Genomic DNA, 25,212 nt, shown 5'->3' with positions numbered 1-25,212 from the left:
TTTTAAGATTTTGCCATTCCTGTTCTTACGGCCATCAAGGCACTTCATACTATCCATTTATTCCAGAATTCTTAACATAGTCATCGTTTCCCGCTCAGACCAAAAATGTGCTTTCTTGCTTGAAGCCATGCTCATTTGTTTGCCGTCAAACAGTTGGCTGACCACTGCCATGTGTGTATCCTATCGCAAAATGCTGCAAAATGTCCTACATGACGGCAATAGTGTGATTAATATGTGTACATGTCTATACTGCACCTCGATAATGCGACTAAATAAGAATACTCCACATGTCTTAATTCGATTTGTGCTTACTTCGATTATGACTTTAGCCAGATTAAGGTGATCAAAAAATCTCTGTTTACATGGTAGATTCTTAATCAGAGTATTGTCTTAATTGTATTAAAATCTGAGTATTGTTGTCCATGTAAGCGCACTGACTGTCAGTGTGAAGCTGTAAGTCAGTGTCAGTTTCACTTTCATATTACTTGTACTTGCAGTGTGAAACAGGCTTTAATCTTATAATGATCATTTTTAATCATTGTAAACGATCATCCCTTCTAGAGTTTGAACCTACAGCCATTAGTTATCACAGTTCCATTTTTACTCAATTCATTTGATCACATGATGATTAAGTGCCAGTAGTTTTCTGTGAGATTCACTATCATCCGTTTGTCCTGCAGAATCAGCTGAAGAAGACGTTCCAGCAGAGAATCCAGCAGAGAGAGAAAGACCTTCAGCAGCTGAGAGAGGCTGTGGAGTCTCATAAGGTGAGTCTGGAGAAGAAGAGAAGTTTGTCTCAGTCTCAGTCCAGACTCACTGAAGCCTGAATCACTGTGTGTCCTAACAGCGCTCTGCACAGACAGCAGTGGAGGACAGTGAGAAGATCTTTACTGAGCTCATCTTTTCAAGCTGCTCTGAGCTGATACAGCTGATCAGAGAACAGGAAAAGCAAGCAGTGAGTCGAGTTGAAGGACGACTGGAGCGACTGGAGCAGGAGATCAATGATCTGAGGAGGAGAGACGCTGAGCTGGAGCGGCTTTCACACACACAGGATCACATCCAGTTCCTGCAGGTAACACAGATCTACAAGAACAGCATCATAGTGGACTTGAGCAGATCCTGCTGTGACACCAGACTCACAGAGAAACATTTCATGAGTGTCTTATTATATAATCATCAGTCAGACTCTCATCTGATCGATTTCTTTTGAATGAGAAGCTGCTTAAAAATGTCTTTCAGCTCCAGAAATCTCTTAGGAATCATTTCTCTGAGCTCTTTCTTTTGGAAGATATATTTAGCTGTCAAACACCACTAGCATCACCAACAGTTCAAAACTTCACTAACATTTAAACTTTTTACCTAATTTTTTCCTTTTGATTTATGATGTCACAATGAAATCAGTGAACTCGATAGTACCGAGTCTGAGTAACATTCATCAAGATTGGATCAGGTGATCCTCAAACCTGATAAAATTAATTTCTATTGGCCTGTAACACATTGATGAATTTGATCATGAAAACCCCAAGCATGAAGTGAGGCTGTATACAGATGTGGTCATTAAGAATGTGTCTTTTCATGCAGCAGCATGCAATTTGCCACGCATGATCACGGAGCTCTCAGCAGGCGCTTTTTCAGATTTGTTTTAAAGACATTGTTGTGCTTCACACAATATCCACCAGGTGGCACAAGGAAAAACGTCTTGGGTTACTTATGTAACCCCAGTTCCTCGAGGGAACGAGACGCTGCGTCAAACGACGCTTTGGGGAACGCCTACAGCGTAACTGGCTCTGAATACCAATCAAATCTGTCCAGAAATGGGAAGGGACGTCACGGGCGAGGTGACGTAATGACCAGCTGATATAAAAGCACGTGCGGTGAAACCGGCATCAGCTTCTAGAATGAAGCAAGCGCTGGCAGGGATGCCGGAAATGTGGCCCCGTGACGCAGCGTCTCGTTCCCTTGAGGAACTGGGGTTACATAAGTAACCCAAGACGTTCCTCTTCAGGAACTCAAGCTGCATCAAACGACGCTTTGGGGAACGAGATACCAACGGCTCCAGACTTCCGCACCCCTGCCCTGTGTGTCCAAAAGAGGCGCACAGCTAGGGCAAGAGAACGGAAGAACCTGGAGTGGCTCGCATGTCCAGGCCAAGAATCTGACGAAGGTCAGAGGCGTGGACCAACCCGCAGCGTTGCAGATGTCCTGAATAGGGACACCTGCGAGAAAGGCCTTGGAGGCCGCCACACTCCTAGTGGAATGAGCCCTGACTCCCATCGGCGAGGGGAAGTCAGAAGACTCATAAGCCATGTGAATGGCATCCACAATCCACCGACCGAGGGTCTGCTTGGAAGCAGGCAGACCTCTCTTAGGAGGACCGTAGCACACTAGCAACTGGTCCGTCCTTCTCCACATGGCAGCTCTGTGGACGTATGCGTCCAGTGCTCGCACTGAACACATACGGTTTAGCTTCAGCTGGTCAGGCTCCCGAAAGGGAGGAGGACTAAGGGCCTGCAGTACGACAGGCTGTGGTGTGACAGAAGGAACCTTGGGGACATACCCTGCACGAGGGTATAGAAAGGCTTTGGCCATACCAGGCGCAAAGTCCAAATGGGTAGGGGCCACTGAAAGGGCCTGCAGGTCCCCCACTCTCTTCAGAGATGCCATCGCCAGAACAAACACGGTCTTCAGAGTGAGATGGCGATCTGAGATCTCCTCGATAGGCTCGAAGGGAGGCCTACAGAGAGCTGAAGTTCAGCACCACCGCCAAGTCCCAAGGTGGGACCCGGGACCGTACCGGAGGCCTTAGCCTCAGTGCACCACGGAGGAAACATGTAACTAGGGGTTGTGCGCCCACTGTCAATCCACCAAGAGAGGTGTGGTAAGCAGAAATTGCCGCCACATAGACCTTCAAGGTGGAGTGGGCTAACCCTGCGGAGAGTCGAGCATGCAGGAACTCCAGCACTGTACCTACTGGGCAGTTAACTGGGTCGAGCTGGTGATCTCCGCACCATGAAGTGAAGAGTCTCCACTTCAGGGCGTACAGTTTCCTCGTAGAGGGAGCTCTGGACTGGAGAATGGTCTCAACAACCTCGGTTGAGAGACCGGAAGCTATCAGCTGTGCCCCCTCAGGAGCCACACCCACAGCTTCCATAACTCCGGGCAGGGGTGCACAAGGATGCCTCCTGCCTGTGAGAGGAGATCCCTACTGACTGGAATCTCCCATGGGGAGCCGTCGAGGAGGAAAATCAGGCTCGAGTTCCTGAAGAGGAACATTAAACACCCAGATCTACAACAACGTTTTTAGTGCCAAGTAAAATAAAAAAGAAAAGAAAAATTTAAATGTGATTATACGATTAAAGTCATAATATTTTGAGAATAAAGTCATACTACTTTGAGAATAAAGGTGTAGCATTATGGAGATTAAAGTAGTAGTTTGAGTAGGGTTGGGCAATATAGCTAAAAAATTTATCAACAATGTAATGTTTCATATCGTTCAGTATCGATAATTATTGACATTTTTTATAAACTTTTTTAAAACAAACCGCAATAGATTTTTTTTTTTTACATTTAACCACTGTATTTTTAATTTATCCAGTTTAAGACAAACAACAAATAATGTTTTTAAAAAAATAATTGTTTTAAGAGTCAAGCACAAAATAAAATTTAAACAAATATCTTATGTTTTTTAAGCAGATTAAATACGTCTTTTGGCTTCTCCCGAGGCCACAGGAGGGCGCAATGAGCAAAATAATGCAGCGCATTAAATTGTCAATGCAATGAAATAACAACCGTCTATAAAAATGTCCATAACAAAAATTAACATGCATTAATGAAATATAATTTCATAAACTGCATAAATAATTATGAACAAAACAGCATAATGTATTTATGGATAGCTTAATACAGTGCTGCCGTGCAAAGGCAAAAGACCGTAACATAAGTTATTGATATTTTTGGGACATTCAAGACATCCTTTATCATGTACTTAAGTATCTTGAGTCAATTTCATTGTTTTTCTGAGAAAATAATAGGTCGTCTCAACCATAACTTCAAAAAGCCCCGGAGAAACCAAAGCAGAACACCGTATAACACCAGTTACTGCTCTTTCACTTTGTTTGGAACGCTCAAATTGAGTTACGGTGTTCTGACTTTCTTTAACTGCGCGTCAAAATGAAGTTACGGTTACGGCTTGGAGTTATACGGTGTTCTGCTCTTTTTTTTTTTTTACTGTCCATTAAAGTCTGCCACATTTTAATTACGGTGTAGACAAACAAATTAGATCGTGATCTACCAAACAGCTTCATATAACAAAGCACTGTGAAGACCAGACACCTTGGCAGAAATACATAATCGCAAATAACCTTTAAAGATTTTTTTTTGCTTTTTGTAATGCAGATTATTCACCAGGCTGTCACTTCTAGTTGGATGCATGTGTACTTAAATGCAGTAGCATGATCAATTTTAAAATCAGTAGCCTAACAGTTTGCAATTAAATCCATATCCTATCTTTTCTTGTAATCCGATAAAATCAATTCATGGCACTGAATGTCGTCGGAGATGTTTAATCCACACGTATTTCTGAGCATGCATGCTTGCTGGCGTTCACATAAACCCACAAGTCGTTCTTTTAGGTTAAGCTATTTCATTCAAGTCAATATAAGCAATTATGCTGTCTGGTATTCTTTTATGTTACTGAACATAGCAAATAAATTGGTTGCAAAACGGTATCCACTAACATGTTTAATTTTTAGTCTGCTTGTTATGGTCAAAAAAATAAATAAACATTTTTAACAGTCACATTACTATATGTAATAGCCTATATGAGATAGCCCATGATCACTAGATTTTATACAGGTGTTACTGGAAAGATTTTGTAAATGGTGATCAGCAACCAGATATTGATAATGTGGAAGTTACTGTCTTTTGCCTTGGTGTGACTTCTCACTTTTTGCAGACAATGCAAAGGCAGAGTACATTAACTTCAAAATAGGGGTAAAGAAGTTTGAGCTCACAATTTTTTAATGTAGATCATTTTCATTACTAAAACATCTCATTTCCAAATTCCCAGTGTCCTACCTATAATTAATTTGTCTGGACAAGTAAAAAACTTTAAAGTAATTTTTCTCAGTTTCACACTCTAGCGAGTTAAGGTCTTTTGCCTTTATAGGGCAGAGTGGTTCTCAACCTTTTTTCCACTGGGCAGCAATATGGTCCAAGTGCAAGTCTTACGGGTCGCATTTCATTTACATATTATGTCACCAATACAAACCAACCAGATTTATAATATTATAGCCTAATTATTATATCTAAACGATAACATTTATTGAAATAAATAATTCTACTCACCGCTAATAAAACACCTGATGCTGTCGGGAGCTGACCAATTTTGTGAAATTGAGCTCGAAAAGAGAAACAGCACAGTGAAGTTTCGATTGTACGTTGCAGTCTGTAAGACGCGCACGGAAGCGTGGCGACGCGTGACATTTCAGAAAATATACATTCACAAATGTAGCCTATGTTGATCCAAATATGGAAAGCACTTTCAAATTTAATAATCGGAGGTTCTTTCCAGAGATGTTTTGCCACATTTCTGCAATTAAGGCTGATTGCTGCGTAGTGTGGGTGTTTCCTTGCCTAAACATCTTCAAGTGAGTGGCGGGGCAAACCGAAAGTCCAGCACTCTCCTACCTTCACTGCTGATGTTGCAACTATTCTTATGTGTTCCTTCGCTGGCGTTTTCTACATTTCGTTTTTCTCCCTTAACAAATGGCTGCTGGTAACTTTTTGAATTGAATTCTGCCAAAGTGTGTGCTTGTAAGTGTTTGTTAAATGCGTAATGTTAATTACGCGAGTACATAGGTCTGCTCATGTCTGAAAATAATATATGAAAAACAAAGTTTTTACATAAAAACATTATAGCTTATATTAGTTTAGTGCATGGTGGACCGCATTTGGATTCGTGACGGGCCGTGGGTTGAGAACCACTGGCTTAATACAAATAGCTGAAGGACCGATCACACAGATTGCATTTAAAAACTTAAGACGCAGTGAAATGGAATAAACCTACACAAATTTCTGATGTGTTTTCTAAAAGTTTAAACTCTTAACTTTGCATGGCTTTCTATAGGTTACATCTCTTGTGTGAGACACTAGTGCAGCAGTCATAGTCGGGTATCTTGAAAATGCGCTCTATGTGAATTGCCTTGTTTCGGTTTTAACCTAATCAAGATCTTCTCCGCACTGAGCTTCTATATTTCTCTAATATATTAAATTAATAACGCAGCAGCTGTGCATCTCGTGGTTTCAACTGGACAGACTAACAAAACAATAAAATGCAACAACGACACTTACATCATCATCACCGCATCTTGTGCTCCCTGACGCACATCTAACATTCAATTGCACTGTTTTTGCATTAAAATGCTAATTTTTATTTTAAATTCGACTAATATGAATTTTTTTAATTCACAATCTTCTCATCACAGGCAGAGACAGCACTCATTTCACCATGTGTTTGTGTGTTGTCTGCTTGTCATTAATAGCACGCGCCAATATCGTGTGCTATTTAGAAAAACTTTTTCTTTCGTTATCGATGAAGGTGTACCGTCGATAAATACAGATACCGTTTTATCGCCCAGGCCTAAGTATGAGAAGAAAGTAAAAAAAACATAGTTGTGACAATATGAGATTAAAGTTTATTTTGAGAATAAAGTCGTAGCAAGGCAGTTTTGCATGAATAACCTTAATTAATGTGAAAATTCCACCACCTACTACTCCGCAAAAAACATTTGTGGCGTCCAACCTTTTATTCTTCACATGTATTTAATTAAAAACAGCAATAAAACGTTCGAAAGGTTGAAGTAGGCTCCAACTTGATAAATTAAGGTAACCTATATAGTTGTCCTTTCTGAGGTAAATAACTTTAACCTGTTAACCTGCTCCCCCCATTTTGGGACCCACAGCTGAAAATGACCTACCTAACTTAAAATGGTAACAGTTCCTGACAACAGTGTGCTACCCACACAATCCAGGTATCCAGAGTTGATAATGCTCAAAAAGATAAAAAGTTATAGACACTGTAGTGCCTTGAAAGAAACTGTACCACTGAATGTTTTTTATTATTTCATATACAAATTACTGCAACCATTTTTCTGAGACTATGTCTAAGATTTACTCGCACTGCAAAGGGTTTTGAAATCAATAAGCTTACTTAATTTTTGTAATTAAAACAGCTTTAAGAAGACTTTTTATATGCAATCTTTTTTTAAATGACAATATAATTATCTTTGCTTTCAACCACCGTTTGTTTGATCGAGTGATAAAGATCGCTTTTGAGGAGTATATTTGTTCGAGAAAATTGAAAACACAAAACAAACTGCACACAAACCTGTCCCTGCTCTTGATATAGCATCATATGAACATCTTTTTATAAGAATGAATGAATCTAATGAGTGAGTGAGTGAATGAATGAATAAACAAACAAACAATAGCTTACTAGAACAGATTACAACCCGGAACTTGGTAACATCCAGCACGTTTAACTGAAATTTTACCGCTAGATTGGGTTGAATACCATTCACATTTTAACCAATACGGCACCGGTATCAGTGCCTGAAATTTGGTACCGGTACCCAAAGGTACCTTTTTCTTGGTACTTTTACTCTGTGTAATAACAAAAACATTTATTTCAGTAAAAAAATAAGCCCAAAACTCTCAATTTCAACATTTTGAACAATAGGGTCCTACAATTTTTTTCCAGAAATTCTTGTTCTATTTTTCTGAAAAAAAAAAAATTATTTGCCTAATAATTCAAGATCATTCAAGTCAACAGGAGCCGCACAAATCTGATGCTGGTGCAGGTTATTGGGTGAAGTGTGGAGCTGATGAGTTTTGATTTCTGTTTTCTGTAGAGTTTCCAGTCTCTCTCAGCACTTCCTGAATCTACAGACGGAAATGATGACCCCTTCAGTTCTCTCGTCTCTTCTGATGGCCTGAGAGAATCTGTTCATCAGCTGAGAGACAAACTAGAGGATTTCTGCAAAGAGGAGCTCAGGAAGATCTCAGACAGAGGTAAAGTCCTGGAGATTAATTTGCTCTCAGAAACGAGTCCATCATCTCATATCGTGGAGAACATCATATTAGAAATGTCTTCGGAATGGATGCAGGATCATGAGAATCACACTGTTCATGTCTGTTGATTTCCACAGTCACATTCACCAACATTGTTCCCAGGACCAGGAACCACTTCCTACGATGTAAGTCAGTAAGAAAACAAGCAGAAAAACTCATGTTCATGTTCTTCTTGTAGAAGGTGAAAGAAGAGTTTTATAATTGATGATGTAAATGATGATTTGCACAGGATATCTGCTCATCTGTACTGAGACACTGAACATGAAGAGTTCAGCTAAACAGATTCATAATTCCAGATTCTGATGTGTTTTATCTCCATCAGATTCCCATCAGTTCACTCTGGATCTGAACACAGTGAATAAACACCTCAGTCTGTCTGAGAACAAAAGAGTCATTACTGACACTGACACAGTCCAGCCGTATCCTGATCATCCAGAAAGATTTGATGCGTGGTGTCAGGTGTTGTGTAGAGAGAGTGTGTGTGGACGCAGTTACTGGGAGCTGGAGTGGAATGGAGATTATGTGTTAATATCAGTGTCATATAAGATCATCAGCAGAAAGGGATCAGGTTACGAGTGTGGGTTTGGATATAATGATCAGTCCTGGAGTTTGTTCTGCTCTTCCTCCAGACACTCTTTCAGACACAATAACATAGACACTGATCTCCCTGTGAAGCCCATCAGCAGGAGAATAGGAGTGTTTGTGGATCACAGAGCAGGAACTCTGTCCTTCTACAGCGTCTCTGACACAATGAGCCTCATCCACACAGTCCAGACCACATTCACTCAGCCGCTCTATCCTGGGTTTTATGTTGGTTCTGGATCATCTGTGAAACTGTTGATGATTTAGAATATACTGATGAGAGATTCTACCCATAATGCTTTGAGCTGCATGATGAATCAGTAACAGTGAGATGTTATAGTCTCTTCTTTTCTCTTCATGACATTAATACTGCAGCTGAACTTCTGTCAGTGAAATAACATGTCAGAATAAATGTGTGTAATAAATCCTCATATAGACAGTAAGATCAGTGTGTGTGAGAGAGTCCTGCTGAGTGACCTGTGCTTTCCTCAACCTGTTTGTGTTGACTGAAATCAGACATTTAGTTTTTAATGTAGTGTCACATCAATCATTTCTATTATTACTATCAAAATTATCTTTCAGTTCAAATGATCACACACAGTCAATAAACCGTTTTCATTATTCACCGTATGGAGCTCCAGCCCTTTTCAGTGTTTTGTTTTCTTTGTCATCTGATGTCACAAGTTGCAGATTTTATTGTCATGGATTTAATTAATTGTTAAAAGCGGATTTAATCTTTATTTTCAGGTTTTTTGTAGGTGTGTGGCTACCCATAAAACTTAGAGTGCAATTTAAAATATTAAGTTTAGTTTTTTTTTTATCGTTACGTAATCTATCCCATAATCATAATCTATCTGCTAGTTGGCATGTAGTTGCAAAGTTACTTACTGTTAGTAGAATGTCTAAAGTGGACTATCGAAATAAAGTGTTTCCATTTCTGATAGTCTCTGTGCTTCAGTGTGTGAGTGAAGATTGAAGTCCTACTCCTTGTAGAAAACACATGCATCAGTGTGATCATGAAGAAACTGTAAATCTGGACAGTTTTCAGTCCTACAGTTCAAGTGTAGTAATTAAAATGCAGCATTACTGCACTTTTTAAGGCTGTTGTTCTACTTCTCTGTAACTTGTATACTTCTTTTACTGACTGCACTGGTTTCTGTACCAATAGTTTCATTAGTATGCCTACACTAAAAACAGCAATACAGTTTGCAATACAGATGTACATATAGCCGTCGCGCGGGATTATATTACGTTTTATGAGGCAGTATAATAAATTTGTATTTTCTACAAACAACGTATGATGTTTACGTTTTACGTGGCATGAGAACGTTAAAAAGTTCCACAAAATCCAATCCGAGCAGTCAGACTGAAACAGATTTCCAAAATTCGATTTAAATAAGATTTGAAACCACACATATATGTAGCTTGAAACGGATTTGTCAAAATCAGATTTCATATGATTTTTTTTTTTTTTTTTATGTATACACTTGCTAAATATGATTGGACCCATAGGAAAGAAAAATCTTTTGATACACTTCTTTAGCGATGTTGTTCCCGAGCGAGTCCTGTGCAGTGCTGCCGAATGAAGCGTGTTGATGGGCGTGCTCTCGCTCTGGTTGATGCGTTCACGGGCGCTTTCCCCCAGGAGAAATGCCCATATAAGGAGTTCCACCCTCGTTTACGTTATGAAGAGTCACGATCGGAAAAAAAATCTCTGAAACTTGTACGAACCCAGAAGTAAGATTTTTGGCACAGAAATACTGTTATACGTCCAAAGTGTTTTTTGAAACTTTGTCCATGCTTAACATGAGAATCCAACTTTTTAACAGTAAACAACACTGAATGCATGAAACAGCATTGTACCCCCCTTTAAGGGGGGTAAAGTGAAGTGACGTGTGGCGACCCATACTCGGAATATGTGCTCTGCATTTAACCCATCCAAGTGCACACATACCCAGAGCAGTGGGCAGCCATATTGCTGCCGAATAAGGGGAGAAGTTGGGGGTTCGGTGCCTTGCTCAAGGGTCTCACCTCAGTCAAGGTATTGAGGGTGGAATATAGCGCTGGTTATTCACTCCTCCCACCAACAATTCCTGCCAGACCTGAGACTCAACCCCACGACCTTCGACAAGTCCAAGTTTCTATCCATTACATTTACATTTATGCATTTAGCAGACACTTTTATCCAAAGCGACTTACATTGCATTCAAGTTACAGTTTTTACATTTTATCAGCTCTTGCTTTCCCTGGGAATCGAACCCATGATCTTGGCGTTGCTAGCGCCATGCTCTACAATATGAGCTATAGGAAAGCTGGGGGCTGCCCCATTAAAGTAACCTCATTTCTGTCTAGGAGAAATAACAGGAAACCATAACCTATATTTACATACATGCAAAAATGGGCTGTACAAGGCAAAATTTGAATGCTAAACAAAGTAAAAAAACTAAACAAAACAAACTGGTACACTAGTGTTGCATTTGTTAAAAAAAAGATATTGCTCTTATACTAAACATCTTGCACTTCTAAGTCCTTTCTAGCGTGTTTGGAAAATGTGGTGTATATACAATGCTGGACATTGACGATAAATTTAAACATTTAAACTAGTAACCCTTGATATTCTAAAATGTTTAATGCTATTTAAATGATAGTTTTAGTATTTGCAATATTAGTAAAAGTTTAACGTTTCTCCTAAAATAAAACTCAAGACCTCTTCAGACAAAGCTAATATCTCAATGAGACATATAAGAGAATCACCCCTTAGTATAAAAAAAAAAGTAAAATGAGAGCCATAGCCTTTTGGGCAAGTACATCGAAGGCACAACCGCACCTCAGACAGCATGAGTTCGAATATCGAAAATATTGTTTGGACAGTATAAAAGTCTATGGAAAGTCCCCACAATTCACAAAAACAAACGTGTGCGCACGCGTGTGTGTATGTTTGAATGTGTTTCAGTGTTTCAGTACAGGTGGGTGTGTGTGTTTGTGTATGTGTGTGTGTGTGTCAGCGGTTCAGTACCGGTGTCTCTGAAGGCCTGTTGTGCGTGTAGGTAACTCTCCCACGCCTCCTCCAGGTCTCCCAGCTCCACCAGAGCGAATCCCAGATTACTGAAACAACGACCCTGAGCTCCGCGACTGCCCAGAGAGCCTGCGGGACACACCACACATCACTCACTCACAGGATATTACAGTAATCATGATGACACGCTGCACATGCACCAAACATAACAGCAGCAGATCAACAGACATTATCACACTACCCCTGAAGAATTAAGAGAATGTAATTTTATAAGGCATCACTGACTACATCCTTTCTTTTCACCTGTAAGCTATTTTGTAATTTACTTTACTAGTTCTGTGAATTTTTCATGTAAATTCTCAATTAATATGAGCACAACAAACTGCATGTATAGTAATTCCAGGAAGAAAAATGCATTGCTGCATTGGCCACCCACATGCACATGACTTAGGTAAACTCTGGTGTTTCGTGTCTGAGGTGTGTGTGTCTCACCGTGGAGCGCCGCTGCCTCTCTGTGGTATCTCAGGGACTGCTGGTACTGACCCAAACTGTTATAGACGGCACCCAGATTCTGCAGAACTACAGCCAGTCTGTGCGGTTTGGAGGAGACCAGAGGAAGGGCCTGCTCATAACACTCAGACGCCTCAGAGAACAGCCTCATCTGAGAGAAACTCAGAGCCACGTCAGTCAGCAGCTTCCCTGAAACACAGGTGAGGACATGAATGGCGTTTTTCATATGATAAAGGCAGATGCACTGAACCCAAACATTTTTTTTTGATGCATACTACCATTTGAGAGTATTTATATTTATGCATTTGGCAGATGCTTTTATCTGAAATAATTTAAACTGCATTGATTGCATACATTTTTATCAGTTCATGCATGTTAATTTGGCTGGGAATCAAAGCTATGATCTTGGCGTTGCGAGCACTGTGCTTTTACTGTTTGAGCTTCAGGAAAACACTCAGAATGAGTGCTTTTTCACACATCTTCTGTTTAAACTGTTAAAATGTCAAAAATGCTTACAATTCTGTTTATAAAATGTACAGTTTCATGTTTGTATTTCAACAGAATTACTTATGTAATGTATAAAGAGCATCAAAATTAATTATAATAGAAAGTTTTTACACACATCCCACAACTTATCAGTGTGTCAAAACTTTGCATTTATCATTATAATAATTTTTAATAATTAGTAATTTATGTAAGTCGTCATTTGATTTATATAATTTAATTATTTGTCATTTTTATTGCGTTTTATTTTTTACGTATTATTCTCCTTGCTTTAGGAGTGCTTACTGTCTTCACAAATAAGAGATAATATCCCAGAGGTTTTATGGGATGGGATATTCATTTGAAGCAATTTGGTATAAAAACACTTGTGTTTGTGCTGATTAGCCTGAGCATTAAAAAATACACAACTAAGATTATTCAATATCATATTTAATAAACTCTGCTCACTTATATCATTACTTCGTCTCCTGCTTCTGTTCTTTCTTGGCTTTCTCACTCAAAGTTTTGTTGATAGATGACTGTTAATACAGTTTTGGGTCTCAGACAAAATGCAGTAAAATACTGATTTTGGGTACCAGACAAAACTGATATTTTCTGACAGGATCTGGCATCTGGAATTGGATCTAATATTCCTGATCTAACATTTTCGATATTGTCAGCAGGATGTTGAGACAATCTACCAAATTGATCATTCTGAACATGATTTCGGTCACAAACAGCAGTGATAGCGAGCGTGTTACCTAGCGTCTGCTGATCGCTTATGCCGCTGCTCATCTCCAGGCTGTCGGTCAGCACGCTGATGATGTTATCGCTGGAGCTGTGGCCGCTCTGCAGCATGTGTTTCCCAGCATCCTTCAGCGCCAGCGCAGCTGCAGGCGCGTTTCCCGCTAGTTTATAACTCTCAGCGGCTCGCTGGAAACTCGCTGCAGCCTCGTCCCACTCCTGCATCACACAGAAAACAAGCGGCTCAAATACACCTGCAGCTCATGCATTAGGATTAAATAAACACAGAAATACAAGAGCAATCAGTTCAGACCAGTGGCCAGTCCGCATATAATGATGACATGCAGTTCAGTTTTCAAAGATTTTAACATTTTTATCTCAAATTATTTAAGAAAAAACAATGTTTACAAAAAATCAAAACAGGTGCATAACATTATCTATAAATCAAAGTTTGAATGGAGTTTGTATGTAAAGCAGTTTAGGGTGAATAAAATGCACCAAATTAATTATAAGGACAGTTTCATTGCCCTTCCTTCAGTGTTTAGAACAAATCTTATATTATGTTGTTGTCAAGTTTGGAGATGCCGAAAATTCTGGTTCACCTCTGATTTTTCGCCAGGGCTCTAGACTGCAACCATTTTTTGAGAGTGTGCGAGTACAAGTTTGATGTTGGTCGCACTTGTGAGAGTGCAAGGTCTGTGCTGCTCCAAAGCGTCTGCTTCATACAGCGCTGCAGAGCCGCGGCACAGGTAACCCCCCCAATAACCAAAACTAACAAGTTCAACCCCCCCAATATTTATACCATGGTTAATGGAAACTTAGAATCAGGCTATTTATTAATTGTTTGAATCGCGCCTTCAGCACTTTTATAAGCGCTAACCTCGCGTACGAACCGAACGGAGCGCTTAATTATCAGCACAACATGACTGAAGCAGTTCTTTTAATTGTGCACGAGTGGCGCGCAAATCACTATACTCTGTGCGCGTGCACCAGCGCACTCGAGAAGCGTGAGAAGATTTGCGCGAGCCATTCCTATCTCCAAGCTGATGGTAAAATATGTGATCTAATTGAATTCTATTGAGAAACTGCCACTTTAAAATGCTATGGAGAAAGTCGAACATTATCTAAAAAAAGGCACAAACTAAAAAGACTGATGAAAAGAGGAGAACAGATAATCTTGCACCAGCACTAACATAATATTAAAATACTTTTAAACTACTCATGAGTCATGGACGGATCAACGCACGTGCCCAGGGCACTGGACCAGAGGGGGACCCAGCCGAAATACCGCTACTCCCGGATCACGATTTCCCTTCAGATATTTGAGGCAAGTGGATTTTGAATGCAGCTTCCAAAAGACAAAAGAATAGCCGACTAATATTTTTTATATTTAATAAACGATCACACCAGTGTGATTAGATCATTCAGTGCGGCACATCATCAGCTGCTAAATTAAAATCTGTGCTCGCTCAGCTGTTGATCTTATGAGTGCAATGACCAATAAGAGGCGTCCTTATGAGTCATCGCTGAAACAGCTGTGTTTTATTCAGTGCACGTGCTCCCTGAATTAATTCTGCTCTCTGCCGATTTCTCTCATCAGAAACAACAAAGTGCAGAAGTGCGTACGATGTAAGCAAGATTAATTAATTCCACAATGTAAGCAACTTCAGTGATTAATGGGAGTTTTTGAGATTGCTTTAATTCTGCCAATGATAATGTTCTTTGATAATGTAAACGGTAGTGCAAATAGCCCACCTTTTGGCACAGGCTAATTCCTGTTAATTAATTTGGCAATTAGCTAATTACACTAATTCCGCCCACCAACGTGTGATTGTCAAGATTATAAAAAACGGCTTTGAATCGTAATCTCCAGTGGCGCAGATGGTAAAGTGCATGCTTTTTGACACGATCGACCAGGGTTCGAGGCCGCCTTTTGCCAAACTTTTTTTCTCCCTTTTCAAATCTCATTACCCTTGTAAGACCCCCCCTCCTCATTAAAACACTTTCTCATTGGATCTAAGCAACTCTCATAGGTGACCTATTTTGATCTAAAAAAAGTGAGTTGTCACCTAAAAGTGAGTAGTTTGCATCTATGTAACATAAAATTTTATCCAAAATAAATTTACACTGCACTGATTGCACTGATTGCATAGCGTACATTTGTATCTGTTCATATGTTAATGTTAATTTCACTGGGAATCGAACCCATGATCTTGGCATTGTGAGCATATGCTTCTACTTGAGCTTTGAGCTTCAGGAAAGAGTCACACAGAATGAATCATTTTCCACACTTCTCATGTTTAAAATTCTAAAATGGGTTTAAAAATGCAATACTGTTTATATAATGTACAGTTTGTGGGAAAAAAAGCTTTGCAAATTCAGTTAAATACAGTTTTAAAAATATCATGTTCTGTTTTTTTTTTTTTTTTTGGCAATGCACGAGAATCATTTATGCTAAAGGTTTACTGTTTTTGTTTTGACTTTTGGCAAATTGCATTAAATCCAATCAGGGTTCATGTAACATAGACCATAACAATCATAACACACCTTTCCCAGCAGATGGCAGTGTGCGAGTCTGACACAGGTGTCTCCCTCGGCTGCGGCGTCTCCCTGCGATCGGTACAGCTCCGCAGCCTGCAGATAGTGTCTCACCGCCTGCGTTCGGTCCCCCAGAGCCTTGTGGGCTGTGGCCAGGTTAAACTGCAGGTCTGCGATCCGCTCGCCTCTCTCGCCCGGCTGTGTGCGTGACAGGACATCCAGCCCCTTCTGAGGCTCGCCCGCCTCCACGTACGCCGCGCCCAAATTAAACGCACAGGTGCGCTGCAGCCTCTTCTCTCTGAGCTGAAGAAGAGAGCAAATCATGAGGCTTTACTCTGTGTTTCTGTGTCTGATATGACAGATGCAGCAAAACCAGATGTTTTCAGTAACTAATGTCAATGTAGAAATACTTATTCACTGGTCATTGATTTATTTATTCTAAAACCCAAATTTTCTGATAATAAAGGGGTTACTAAAATAAAATGAGTAGAATTCGACTAGTCATTTAATGGCAGGCACCAGAAGAGCGAAAGCTGAATGACCCTAAACCAGGAGGGTTTTTAATCCTTTAGATGTCTACGATCCCCAAATCTATCCATCTATGTGTGAGGGACCTCATCCTAATATTTAAAATAAACTTATTTAGTTTCTTGTAAAAAGATCCAATTTATACTGATACTTTTTATACTATCATTTAAAAAAAAAAAAGTTTATTAAGTTTATTTTAAAGATTATTTGAGTAAATTTTACAAGAAAATACGGTTTCAGTTTTTCTACTTCAAAAACTTCAAGTTAAATTCAATATGTTGCTTGCCTTTTCTCTGTAATTGTTTATGAAATTGACTAGATATTTCTGTTTCTACACCAAATTTCTTTCAGTGTGTGAAAAATTAATATTATAAATATGTCTAAAATATTATTTGGAATTTTTTTTGGTTTATATTGTGTTTTATATTATTCACTTATTACAGTAGCCTGTTTCAACCACAGAATAAAAACAAATAAAAATGGTAATTTTGACTTTTTAAATAACAATTATGCCTTTCTTTGAGAGGTAAACTAAGAAAAAAAATCTAATCTTGCAATTTGTTTTTTGCTTCCACAACAGCATAAAATTTTACTTTAAAAAGTTGTAATTGTGAGATAAAAAAAAATTGTGATAAAAATCCCAATGTTTTATTCTTTTTATTTTTTTCTTTATTCCATGGTGGAAATGGTCTTACATCATTTACTTATTTGAATTTAATTTATATTATTTATATTAATAAAATTATTTATCTTTCTCATCCTTATATATTATTTATTTACTTTTACATTTTATTTTACTTTGTTTGAAAACCACTGACCTATACAATACAATAAGATTACATGTGGTATAATGTATGTTATGAAAAATAATGTGGTTTATGGGACCAATAAAGACTTTTTAATCAACATGAAATGGTTTCTCAACCCATGTTACTTCTAACCCTTTCATTGTGAAATGAATGGATGGCGAAAAGCTGTACAAAAACAGTCTGCTATGCTGCTTGATGTTGCAGTTTTTCCTTCTTAGGTATTTACCTATTAGCATTCATGAGTCTTGCAAATTCAGAGAAAGCTATTTACTTCCACGTTTAAAAACTAAGGTGGATATGACAGGTGGCTGAAATATTAGTTATTACATTTTGATAAAAGATTTCCTTTGGGATATGTACAAGAAAGCATTGTCAAGTCAGTTTTGATTCCATGTTTTCTTCACATTCTCAGAGTGTGTCAGGTACCTTAGTGGCAGCCTTTAAAGCGCTCCTGAAGCTCTGCAGCGCTGCGTTATTGTCTCTGCTCTGCAGCGCTGCATGTCCAGCTGCGGTCAGTCTCTGGATCTCCAGCTGAGCATCTGTCTCCTCCACATCAGCTCTGTCCGTCCCGCTCCGCTCCGCTTTCTTCTTCTTCTCTCGAGCATCTCTGACTGGAGACCCATCAGAGGCCATGAACTCAGTGTAGATCACAGCTGAGAGGAGACATGATGCCCAACCTGAACACACACACACACACATGTTGGTTTTTATGTTATACATGGACTCTCCATAGGCGTAATGGTTTTTCTACTGTACAAACTATTTTCTATCGCCCTACACCTAAACCTACCCCTCACAGGAAACTACTCTGGCAAATTTTTAATTTCATAAAACACTGTTTAGTATGTTTTATAAGCCTTTTGGTTTACGAGGACACAAGAAGTGTCCCCATAAACAGCGTTGGGCAGTAATTGTGGAGAAGTCGTGGCCTAATGGTTAGAGAGTCGGCCTCGTAATCTAAAGGTTGATTACGAGTGATCCACAAGACCACAACTGCTCCCCAGGCGCCACAGCATAACCCCCACTGCTCCGGGTGTGTGTTCACGGTGTGTGTGTGTGTGTTTTCAATGCTGTGTGTGTGTTCACTGCTGTGTGTGTGTGTGTGTGTTCACTGCTGTGTGTGTGTGTGTGTGTGTGTGTGTGTGTGTGTGTGTCTGTGTGTGTGTGTTCACTGCTTTGTGGAGGTGTGTGTGTGTGTGTGTTTGTTCACTGCTTTGTGGAGGTGTGTGTGTGTTCACTGCTGTGTGTTTGTGTTCACTGCTGTGTGTGTGTGTGTGTGTGTGTGTGTGTGTTCACTGCTGTGTGTGTGTGTGTGTGTGTGTGTTCACTGCTGTGTGTGTGTGTGTGTGTGTGTGTCTGAGTATAGGTCACCATACTTGGCCATATGTCACTTCACTTTAATTATAATACAGTAATAATATTATAATTACACATAATATAGTAATATTACTTTTTGCAGTAACTAGTAGTGTAACTATTAACTAATAAGATTTTTAAGTAAAAACATTACGGTTACTATCCATAAAACAGCTCGTTACTGATTTGAAGTCCAACAATCCAATAATTACTCATTTATTCCTCAGATTTAATTAGATTAATACAACACTTTTACTTAAACGTTACTATTAATCGTGTTTGTAATAACTTCTGACAGCGATCCGAAGTCAACTTTGGTCAAATGATGAGGCAGAAATATATCGTTAGAAACATTTTAGAAGAATTTTATGAAGATAACGTGCGTGAAAGAAAGGAGACTATTTTATATCTCGCATTTCTGACTATTTTCTCGTAACTGCTCGATTATATCGCAATCCTGAGGAAATAAAAGTCAGAATTGTGAGGTCAAAAGTCGTAATTAACGTTAACGTACTTTTATTTTTACATTCAGTGACGAAAATAGGCTTCCGTTCTTAACATTACCGCACATCGATATTTATAACCTTAACCTTACCTTAAACGACTGATATCTGTTCGAAACAAGGTGTTTTGAACTAAAGATGTTGATAATTTCGTAATAATCCAGATTTTCTGTTGTTCTGGTCATTTTTATGAAAAACATTCGAGGGAGCCGTTAATCCTGACAGAACTTTAGGCGCGAAAAGTACATCGGCGTAAAGTAACTGAAGACACTAATTAGCATATTAGTATTATTATTATTATTACATAGTTCTAATGAAACACATGACAACACACGTTACATTTAAAGTAATTAATTCAGAATTTAAACTATAAAATTGTATTATTAAAAAAAATAATATTTCCATAGATCTGACTGGGTGGGAAAGCTGTCAATCAGACCCACCCGTAGCCCCGCCCCTCGCTTTATAATTAAATATTCCACGCGAATTCTTATGAAACTTCAATTAGAAGTAAATTATATGACCCATAACTGACTTTCAAGAATCCAGGTTAATAAAATAAATGTTGAAACTGAAACACAGTTGATCGTCAGCAGCAGGGCAGTAGGTGTGTGTTAATGGCAGAGACTTCACTAATGAATCATTCATTAAGTCTTCTAGAGTGTCACTAAAACACACAATTACCACAGCATCACACACACAATATACAGAATCTGCGCCATAACACTACAGTAAACCATATCATATACTTATATACTTAATAAAACTATAACAGACGTATAACACGCTTATAAACAGGAGTTCACCTACACGAATAAACACAGTTTCCGCTGGGATCCCCGGATGATGATCATATATTCGTCCTTTAGAATCATGTCGTAAATTCTGAGCTGATCGATGTATGAACAGGTGTCTCTCTCTGCGCACACCTGAGCAGGTGCTGATCACAATGTTTACATCCGTCTCTATGGAAACGCCATCCGTGACCGGAAGACTGTAACCGGTATTTTCTTTGAGCGTCTACATTTTATTATCATTTACCTACCGACATTATTTATATATAATTTACCTAAATGATAAATTAGGTGCAAAAAATAACATCTTTGTATTTTATTAAAATATATATGTTTAATATTATTAAAAATTGTTTTACGTTCCAAAATAATCTCCAGAACATTGTAGAAAACCTTAAAATATTATTATTTAAACCTTCTTACAGTCTGGTTCACACGACTAACTATAGTTTACACGATGAATATTCTGTTATTCTCTGGTTTGTTTTGTGACAACACGTTTAAACTACATTTCCCATAATGCGCAGCGACTCTTCCTGCCGTCATCAGGTGGGTGGAGCCACGCCGCAGCCAATGAGAAGCGGGCGGGATATTCAAACAAACCGTAAACAACTGACAGACGGGAGCGTTCGCGGTTTCAGGCGTCATTTATCATTAAATTATTAATAAGAACCGAATGAGAGTTGAATCCTAGTAATCGATATAGATGTATTAGATACTTATTGAGCACTACAGAGAGAGAGAGAGCGTCACTAATTCGCGGCTTCAGACAGAATCGGTTTGAAGTAAATCACGTCGCTTGTCAGAGATCAGTGTTTGTATTGATCTAACGTTAACGGTATCGAAATATTGATCAGATATCGACAACACAGAGATGGGGGACGGTGTTCAAGTCCGGTCTGGCTGTGAGTAACGTTACTGAAATAAAAGACTGTCACCTGAAGTGTGTGTACCTACCTAACCATATTTTGGGGACAAATTTGTACCCAAATGTGAGGTAAACCTGACAAAACCTTCCTTTGGGGAGGTCCTCATTTGTAAAACAGCTGTAAAAATAAAGTAAACAAAGGTTTTTTTTTAAATGGTAAAAATGTAGAAAGTTTTCTGTCAGGGGTGTGGGTTGCATTAGCTTCTTTAGCATCTGTAACTATCGGTTTATAAAAACAATAGAAGTCTATGTAATGTCCCCATTTAAATAAACGTGTGTGTGTGAGATTTACATGAAAAATATGATTGAGCTTTAATATTGGTGCTAAATGTGCCTGAGGTTATGTATTGTATGTGATTGAGGTTTTGTGTTGGTGTTGAATGTGATTGAGGTTTTGTGTTGAGTGTGATTGAGGTTTTGTGTTGAGGTCAAATGTGTGTTTTGTTCACCGCTGATGTTGTTTCAGATGAGCGTCTGACCGCAGAGGAGATGGATGAACAGAGGATTCAGAATGTGGCTTATCAATACCTGTGCCGTCTGGAGGAGGCCAAGAGGTGCAAAACACACACCTTTACAGCGTAACACACACAAACACAGGTTCTGCTTGAGGTGTGTGTCTGATGTGTTTTTGCTGTCTTATCCGTAAAGTGTTCTAACAATTAGATTTTGAGAATCAATACTCTATGAAAGATTATAAAAGGGCCTCGATGACCACCAAGCGATCTGAACACTGTTATAAGTTTAATTAATCAAAAAAACAAACCAATATTTATTTGCATTATTTTATTAGAAAGTGTTATTCCAGTGCTTTCCTTCAAATGACATCCAGCTTGAAGCCTGTATAAAGCAGAAGTTATAAATTAATGATAGACACTGGGTGGAACAAGGTTTAAAATATAAACGCTACAATATAAGAGCAGATATCCAAATCATGGTTGTCAGCTTCTTTGATCATGATTTGATTGGTGAGTTCTGTGTTAAGCTGAATCTGTGGAAACACCTGTGCTGTCTGCAGGTGGATGGAGGCGTGTCTGAAGGAGGAGTTACCTGCTTCTATTGAGCTGGAGGAGGCGCTGAGGAACGGGGTTTATCTGGCTAAACTCGGCCACTGCTTCGCTCCTCGTGTGGTTCCGCTGAAGAAGATTTACGATCTGGACCAGGAGCGATACAAGGTCGGCGTTTCATGACTGTACACGTGCCTTTGGCATTACTGGGTTATGCATCACTGCAAAAAATTATTTTCTTCTTAAGGATTTTTATCTTGTTTTCCAGTACAAATATCTAAACATTCCTAATCCAATATTCAAGCAAAATGACATAAGATCTACAGTGTTGTTTTCTGAAAAATTTAATGAATTTATGCTTCAAATAAGAACAAATATTTGCCATTGGGGACAGAAATATCAATTTAATTCAAAGGGAAAACAAGTTTATTTTTCTGACCCCACCTGCAGAATTTTTTATTATTTAAAGCATAAACTCACTTCATTTTGATACATTTTTAAGACAGCAAGACTTGATATCTTATGTCATTTTGCTTTTGAAGTAAGTATTTGTTTTAGGAATGTTGAGGTATTTGCACTAGAGTAGTCAACAAGACACAAACACCAAGGCAAAAGTTATTTTCAGTGTTTAAAGGAATATTCTGTCATCATTTAGTCACTCATGTCGTTCCAAAGCTGTGTGAACACAAAATAAGATATTTTGAGGAACATTGGTAACTAAATAATGTTGGCTCCCATTGGCTTTTTTTTTTTTTTTTTTTTGTCCATACATGCAAAAACTGATGTTTATCCTCAGGTTTTTTGTTTGTCTTGTTTTCCAGTACAAATATCTAAACATTCTTAAATCAAGACACATTTATTGGAGATGCTCATTTTTTTCAGTTTATAATAGAAATCAGTGGGAACTGTAATGGTTCAAAACATTCCTCATTCATTCATCTTTTATGTTCCAAAAGTCTCACAGGTTTGGAATGACATGAGGGCATAAATGAGGGGGTAAATAATGACACGGTCATCTTTGCATGGGCAGGAATGACAGGGTAGTGATTGATTGAGTGCAGTTTTGTCTGTTGCTGTTGTTGATGTTAAACCTGATCTGATGTCTCCTCTTCAGGCCACCGGGCTTCAGTTCCGTCACACAGACAACATCAACCACTGGAGGAGCGCCATGATGGAAGTCGGCCTGCCAGCGGTAAACCACACTCTTCTGTCTGCGTTATATCCCATGATGCACTGCAGTCGCTCTACAGCACGAACATTAACTCTAATGCATATTCCTCATTACTGAAGATGATTCCTGATGTGTTCTGCAGATCTTCCATCCAGAGACGACAGATGTATACGACAAGAAGAACATGCCCAGAGCCGTTTACTGCATTCACGCGCTGAGGTCTGGATCAGAGATGATTATAATCACATTCTGTGTTTTATTGCAGTTTGAGGTCATGTTATTAACTATTCCATGCTCTCTGATCTCTTGTGTTAGTTTGTTCTTGTTTCGTTTGGGACTCGCCCCTCAGATCCACGACCTCTGTGGGAAGGTCAAGTTCACAGGTGAAACTCTATACTTTTACATCAGAGCTGCGTGTTTTTAAAGCGCTGGATTGACTGGTCAGCATCCAGAAGCACAGCTATCGGTTTTATAAAGTGTTGTACATGTTCTGCAGAGGAGGAGATCAATAACATGAAGCTGGAGCTGGATAAATACGGCATTCACATGCCGGCGTTCAGTAAGATTGGAGGAATCCTGGCCAATGAGCTTTCTGTGGACGAGGCCGCAGGTAAAACACAAGCCTGCACTGCGAAACTCACACTTTTCCTCAGGATTTTTATAATATAATTAATAGTTACATTTATAAAAGAAAAATACAATTAAAATAAATAGGTAAATAAAATATATATTTTTTTTAAAATATAGAAATTCTGCATCCAGATCAGTGTTGTTGTGGTATCACTGAGAAACTATTGTAGTTTTTATTAATATTTTATTAGTAGTATTTATTTATTTATTTTATTATTTATTGTTAACTCTTTTTTTTTTGTAAACTTTATTATTTTGTGTATTTTGCTTTTTTTTCTTTTTTCTTTATTTGTCTATATAGTTACATTTTTATTTCGATTTTGGGTTATTTTTTTTATTGATTTTTTTACTTCAGTTAACATTTATTATATTTCAAGTTGATTTAGATTTAATTTTAATTGACTATAATAACCCTGATCCAGATCAATACATTTTAATTTTTTTCAAAGATTCTTTCTTGTTTTTCAGCACAAATGTCTAAACTTTCTTAATTCAAGATACTATTACTTGAGATGCAAAATGGCATAAGATAAGTCTTGAGAAACTTATAATTTAAAATAAATTAATTTATGCTTAAAACAAGAAATTGAATTATTATGATTTTTTTGTCACTGTGCATCCCAAGTAAATGTGCAAAAGAATCTTTAGATGTTTGTACTGGAAAACAAGATTAAAAATACTGAGTAAGAACAGCAGCGTGATCAGAACTAATGTTTTTGATGTTTAAATGTCCTCTTCATTTGCCAACTTGAACAAAACCCTAAGTATTACGAGTAAGAACCAAATTAGTGGCACAGAAAAACACACTTGATTTTTAAACTCAAGCAGAATGACGATGTGAGATGTTTGTGTCGTGTCTGCAGTGCATGCGGCTGTGATCGCCATCAACGAGGCGGTGGATCGAGGCTGTGTGGAGGTCACAGCTCAGGCCCTGAGGAACCCTAATGCCATGCTGACCGCTCTGCAGGACACATTCATGGCCGTCTATCAGGAGATGCTGCGGCAGGCACGTCTTCAGAAAGCAGCGCGAGCGCGGACACATGTGAGAGCCTCACAGCAGCACAGACTCATGATGAGAGACAAACACACTGCTGTGGAGCGGATGCCAATGATTCTGTGTGTTTCAGGGAAACGGATCAGCAGAGAAAGACATCTATGAGGAATATCTGACGCAGAGAGAAATACAAGATTGCGTTAACAGAGTCAACCGTGAGTCCCTAAACAACACATGTCTGGGTCACATTTCACCACAAAATCAAAATGAAAAATATAGTAAATACTAGTCCTGTCAACTGATTAATCGCATCCAAAGTAAATGTTTTTGTTTACATAATATATGTGTGTGTACTGTGTATATTTATTATGTATATATTTAAAGACATACACATACAGCATGTATTTTAGAAAATATTTACGTGTATATATTTATATTCATATAATGATATATCATATATCATTGTGGGGAAGTCGTGGCCTAATGGTTAGA

The 25,212-nt window shown here is 38.6% G+C and overlaps 2 protein-coding genes across 5 annotated transcripts in view; one reads left to right on the top strand and one right to left on the bottom strand.

Moving 5' to 3' along the window:
- LOC306877497 (uncharacterized protein) overlaps positions 1-20,168 on the bottom strand; it is a 34,209-nt gene extending 14,041 nt beyond the window's left edge. For 2 of the 4 annotated variants that reach the window (XM_079429277.1, XM_079429279.1), the window contains exons 1-6: positions 20,010-20,168; positions 17,767-18,017; positions 16,013-16,306; positions 13,483-13,684; positions 12,221-12,427; positions 11,729-11,857 (exon numbers count right to left, since the gene is read on the bottom strand). In XM_079429277.1, coding sequence (XP_079285403.1) covers positions 11,729-11,857; positions 12,221-12,427; positions 13,483-13,684; positions 16,013-16,306; positions 17,767-17,973 — 1,039 coding nt within the window. In that variant the 5' untranslated portion in view covers positions 17,974-18,017; positions 20,010-20,168. Of the gene's footprint in view, positions 1-11,728; positions 11,858-12,220; positions 12,428-13,482; positions 13,685-16,012; positions 16,307-17,766; positions 18,018-19,291; positions 19,581-20,009 lie in introns of those variants that run through there. The other 2 variants (XM_079429278.1, XM_079429276.1) reach the window with 2 other exon arrangements.
- A 416-nt stretch (positions 20,169-20,584) lies between these two features.
- The window catches only part of LOC306877491 (ras GTPase-activating-like protein IQGAP3), a 32,164-nt gene continuing 27,536 nt past the window's right edge, over positions 20,585-25,212 (top strand). The window contains exons 1-9 of the mRNA XM_079429265.1: positions 20,585-20,898; positions 21,388-21,475; positions 21,937-22,093; positions 23,040-23,117; positions 23,239-23,315; positions 23,412-23,479; positions 23,593-23,706; positions 24,590-24,768; positions 24,854-24,935. Coding sequence (XP_079285391.1) covers positions 20,868-20,898; positions 21,388-21,475; positions 21,937-22,093; positions 23,040-23,117; positions 23,239-23,315; positions 23,412-23,479; positions 23,593-23,706; positions 24,590-24,768; positions 24,854-24,935 — 874 coding nt within the window. The 5' untranslated portion in view covers positions 20,585-20,867. The remainder of the gene's footprint in view (positions 20,899-21,387; positions 21,476-21,936; positions 22,094-23,039; positions 23,118-23,238; positions 23,316-23,411; positions 23,480-23,592; positions 23,707-24,589; positions 24,769-24,853; positions 24,936-25,212) is intronic.

This window comes from Barbus barbus, assembly GCF_936440315.1.
Source record: "Barbus barbus genome assembly, chromosome: 12".
Taxonomy (NCBI): domain Eukaryota; kingdom Metazoa; phylum Chordata; class Actinopteri; order Cypriniformes; family Cyprinidae; genus Barbus; species Barbus barbus.
The sequence above is the reverse complement of the archived record's forward strand: the minus strand, read 5'-3'. Positions and strand labels throughout refer to the sequence as shown.